The sequence below is a fragment of the Fopius arisanus genome, unplaced genomic scaffold, assembly GCF_000806365.1.
Source record: "Fopius arisanus strain USDA-PBARC FA_bdor unplaced genomic scaffold, ASM80636v1 scaffold00004, whole genome shotgun sequence".
Classification (NCBI taxonomy): domain Eukaryota; kingdom Metazoa; phylum Arthropoda; class Insecta; order Hymenoptera; family Braconidae; genus Fopius; species Fopius arisanus.
Window position 1 is genome coordinate 1,535,808 of NW_011887743.1, and position 4,759 is coordinate 1,540,566.

Below are 4,759 nucleotides of genomic sequence, written 5' to 3' on the forward strand. Positions count from 1 at the left end.
CAGTGGAGACAATTACCGAATTTTTCGGTAGGCGGAAAAAATATCCCCGGAAAAAATAGCCCACACACCCAAAACGTGTTAAAACCCACCCAATTTGATAGACCATAGGAAAATTAGAGCCCCTGAAAAAATAGAAAAAGAAAAAAATAATTAAATTTAAAAACAATTAAATTGAGCGTGTTTTAACACGTTTTGAATGTGTGGGATATTTTTTCCCTAGGATATTTTTTCCCTGGGATATTTTTTCCCTGGGATATTTTTTCCGGGATTCGAATTTTTCTGGGGCATAAAAGCGTCGGATTATCTGATAATTGACAAATAAAGTGCATTAATCCTCGGGATTAATGCACTTTATTTGTTTTGAATGAATTATATCTCGAATTAGAACGTGAGAAGAATGTTAAGAGTAGCAAATGTAGATTAAGTGTACACCTATGCTTCTAGAGCTATTAAATTCCATAAAGCTAGTCCCAGCAGTGTTCGTACATAAACAGAGTCCCTTGATAAAACAGCTTTTACTTGATGAATAGAGTATTACAGATGGGAGAATTTTTACCTCTGCGTAGTAACACGCAAATTTATAAATTTACTCATCTCAATTATGTAATTATCCAGATAACCACGAGTTTCCACGATAAATTAACTCTAACTATTTTCTCTCGCCACAAAATCAAATAAAAATTATCAATCCTAATTAATTTATCTCCTAAAATCATCCACGTATCAGAGATTAATTTAAATTCACTGGAGATTAACTGGAATTAAAGAATTTATTGTTTTGGAGTGTCACGTGTTGAAAATTGAGGGAAAATTATGAATTTAAATTGAATTATCTTATCAAATCCTTGAAATATGGAAAATTAAACTGTCGAGCGGGAGATTTAGACCGAAAATCCTTGGAGTTGTCTTTTTACTATATTTTCTCAACTGAAACTATAACTATTGATGATCCACTGGAATTCAATAACGCGATCATTGGAAGCGGTATATCACGTTTAATAACCACTCAATGGGTGATATGAACAATCAAATTTAACTACCCGCAATGATTTAGTCTGGTGGGGGATTAATACAAGATGTGAAAAGCATTTACGACAAAAGTTCAGCTCAAACACTTTCTCATCTCGATAAAAAAAATCGGAGATAATACTCCACGATAATTGAATTTTTTTCTCAACCAGTTTTTGCCGGATTCCTCGAAATTGAAGGGAGATATCGATATTTTCACTGAGACCTTTTTTATAGCTCTCATTTTTTCCTTTAAAAAATGTATCTACAAAAAATGCGGTGAATTCCTCCACTTCCGAGATATCGGCTAAAAACTGTTCTCCCATTCATCACATGACAAACGCATCATCAGATTTTTTTCTCCATCAGTTTTCCGCCGATTCCTCGAGATTGAAGGGAGATAGCGATATTTTCATTGAAACCTTTTTTGTAGCTCTCACTTTTTCCTATAAAAAATGATTCCACAAAAAATCCGGTATAATCCTCGAATGCCGAGATATCGGCTAAAAACTGGTGTCGAAAAAAATGCAGTTCTTTCTATTCATAAAAATTCTTATCAGATTTTCATTCCTCCGGTAGAATGAAGCATTCGAATCATCTTGACAATAAAACCCATCGGGAGGCAACAATTAGGGAATAATTAATGATGTTCGTCACTCCGGTAAATTTGACACGAAGGGTCTGAGATGAGAAAAGGGGATGTAACGAGAGACATCAACAGGGGAAAAAATGCCTCTAGCTTTGGTTGATGTGAATGGGGTGCAAATGAAACATAAAGAAACCAATCCAAATATATTGTACAGATGTTTCGTATAAATTACATCATCCAGCATCTGGCATTTCCAATTCTAGTGTTTCAGAAAGTTGCGATTGCAACTAGCGCGTAGAATTCAAATACCGATAGCCCTCAGACGTACATAGAAAATTTAATGAAGACGAGAATGAAGTATTCATCGAAAATTCAATTGATCACCTGAAATCCCGCCTTTTTATGCCTCTATCAATGCGGTTTTAATTATTTATTCAGTATTTCCACTTGGACTATTCCATTTTTTCACTTTTTCTTTCTTCACTCCATCCTGAATATAAATATAAACACCAGATAAATTCTAGGGAAAATCTACCCGATTCCCTGATTCTTCCCTGGTTCCTCTATTTTTTTATCTCTATATATTAAAAAAATTTTCTATCAAAACTAAAATTTTCCTAAATGTCCGAATGAATTATGATGCAAAATAAAAATTGATAAGCCCACGCTATTCTTTGAGACTGTCACATTTTCTTTATCTACAAATCAATCATCCTATCGCTACTTCTGTAATCTATTTGTTGACCTACTATTGCAATTCTACAGTTGTTTTTTTATCAGTGTACAAAAGCGCTAAAGGCACTCGGTAAAAGGCTCTCGGTCCATCACCAATAAAACAGAAAGACAGAATTCCCTTTTCAAATCAGCCAGACGGAAATGTCGTTTCATTTACCAATGATCGGCTAGCACTTTGCCTCGGTATGTTGATTAATGTTTCTATTTTGCCAGGCTACCATAATTTTATCACTATAATTCGCCTGATGTGGGTTAACGAAACTGGTCTACCTCTTTAATGAGGGATAATTACGAGGTAATTGAGGTGATGGATTGGGATCAATGCGATGAGATAAAATTCATATCCCTCAGAAATGACTGTTGCCCTCTCGACTTTATGCGACATTTTGCAATCGTATGCAACAATTACTGCAATAATTAATATTTAATAATAAATGGTCGAGAGGCTGATTGCACATCCTGATATATCAAGACCGTCTGAGTTATAAAAATCTAAGTCTAATATTTAATAATTCATAATCCCATATCGAGTTAAGTATCGAACAATTCAAATTTATTTAAATTTATTTAAACATTTCATTTATTAAAAAATTGCTGAAAGCCTGGAATTTTTTTTAACGACGAAAATTATGAGTTGAGACGAAAAAATTATAGAGCATTCGTCAGTTAATTGTTTTAATGAAAATTAGGGGAACTCTGATGATGATGAGTAAATCAATTAATAGTTAATTAATTAAACAGTTGAATTATCGATAAATTAATATTTGAGCATTGACCCGCTATTACGTGGGGGGATAATGAACAAGTCGTTAATTAATGAACAATTAATTTCTGTTGCTTAAACAATTGTTTAAAAAATTGGCCTTAAGCCACTCTGAAGACCCTCGGGATTTCCACCGAAAAAATTAGTTTCCATGACACGTATCTCAGGAATTCAACCCCACACATTTTCCCAATCCCTCAATTCCTCAAATCACTCGGAAGTAAAACGAGAAATGGCGTAGCAATCAATCCGAAAAGTAAGAAACTTTCCCCATCTACTGAATTAATTACCCACAATTCACCCCTTCATTCCCCTGCGCTCAATACCTACTGATAAATCATCCCCCCAATTTTCAAACAAGTGTATTTTTTTCAACTCCACTCTCCCCCAAATACCTCAAAACCGAGAGTACCTATCAATATTTTCACCAATACCTTTTCTCTAGAAAAAAATGAGACCTACAAAAAAGGTCTTTACAAAAATATCGCCATCTCCCCTCAATTCCAAGATATCAACAAAAAGAAAAAAAAATCCACTTGTCCCCTCATACCAAAATCATAATAAAATCACAATAAATAATAATAAATTAATAAAAATATCTGTTCAACTTCTATAATATTCTATAATGAATGGAGAATTTTTATCAGTGCAATACACCCTTTGGCAAGACTATTTCGCTCATGCAAGCTTAATTCCAGGGTGAAGGAGTGCCTATCTCCTTCCCCAGATTTATCTCGGGTGCAACAAGTTCGGGCAACAGCTGTTTCGACGGACAAACTGCATATCTACAGATATAGATACAATACGTACCGGAATGGTACTGATATAAACCGCAACAGGATCAATTTGGCCAGTGTCCAAGTAACCGTGATGCACTATTGTCAATCTCATTGGAATAATTCAATATGAATTTGTTGGACAGACTGTCAGCAGTGGAGATGAGTCATTTATACGTGGACTCCAAATGCGGACTGATTCACTCTGTAATTGATTAATCCTAATCGTACGTACACCCCAGAATATTCTCCATTAAAATATCTTAGTTTCTTCATTATGAAGTACTCGATGACAATTTTATTACCGACTTTATTTTTCATCGAATAATCTATTACTCCAACTATTTCTGGATTAATTCGATTCGACAATCGACTGGAAATTGTCACTGATGTCTTCTGAACTCCATTTCCAACCTCCAGTGCTCTTCCTCCGTTCTACCCTTTTTTTTTATTTTTTAGTCGAGAGTTAAGTTCGCAAGATTAATTAAGATAATCTCACCCCCCGCAATTAATGATCGAGGAACGATCGCTGATTGCGGGGGATAGTGGTGATAGTTGTTCGAACGATTCGAATCGAATTATCCTGTAAATTACAATCGATTGAATCGAAGTCCTCGAGTTTTGAATCCTAGGGGTGGATTTTCTTAACTTCAGGGTGAGATCGATTGGCATGTGTCAATAGAATTTTTTTTTCGAAGAACTTTGTACTCTAGAAAATAATCATCCCCTATCTCCAGATAATTATCGTAATTAAATGATGAAATAACAATAATTACAATTTAAATATAGAAATAAAATTTCCCTCGTCGAGATAATATGATAAAAATTATAATGAATAATCTCCTATTTCGAGATGATTATTGTAATTTAATGATTTATATAATTTAA

At 34.2% G+C, this 4,759-nt stretch overlaps 1 protein-coding gene across 1 annotated transcript in view; it reads right to left on the minus strand.

Moving 5' to 3' along the window:
- The window catches only part of LOC105273227 (GTP-binding protein Rhes), a 13,099-nt gene extending 9,040 nt beyond the window's left edge, over nt 1-4,059 (minus strand). The window contains exon 1 of the mRNA XM_011315533.1: nt 3,906-4,059. Within this exon, the coding sequence (XP_011313835.1) occupies nt 3,906-3,986 (81 nt within the window). The 5' untranslated portion in view covers nt 3,987-4,059. The remainder of the gene's footprint in view (nt 1-3,905) is intronic.
- Between the last annotated feature and the right edge of the window lie 700 nt (nt 4,060-4,759).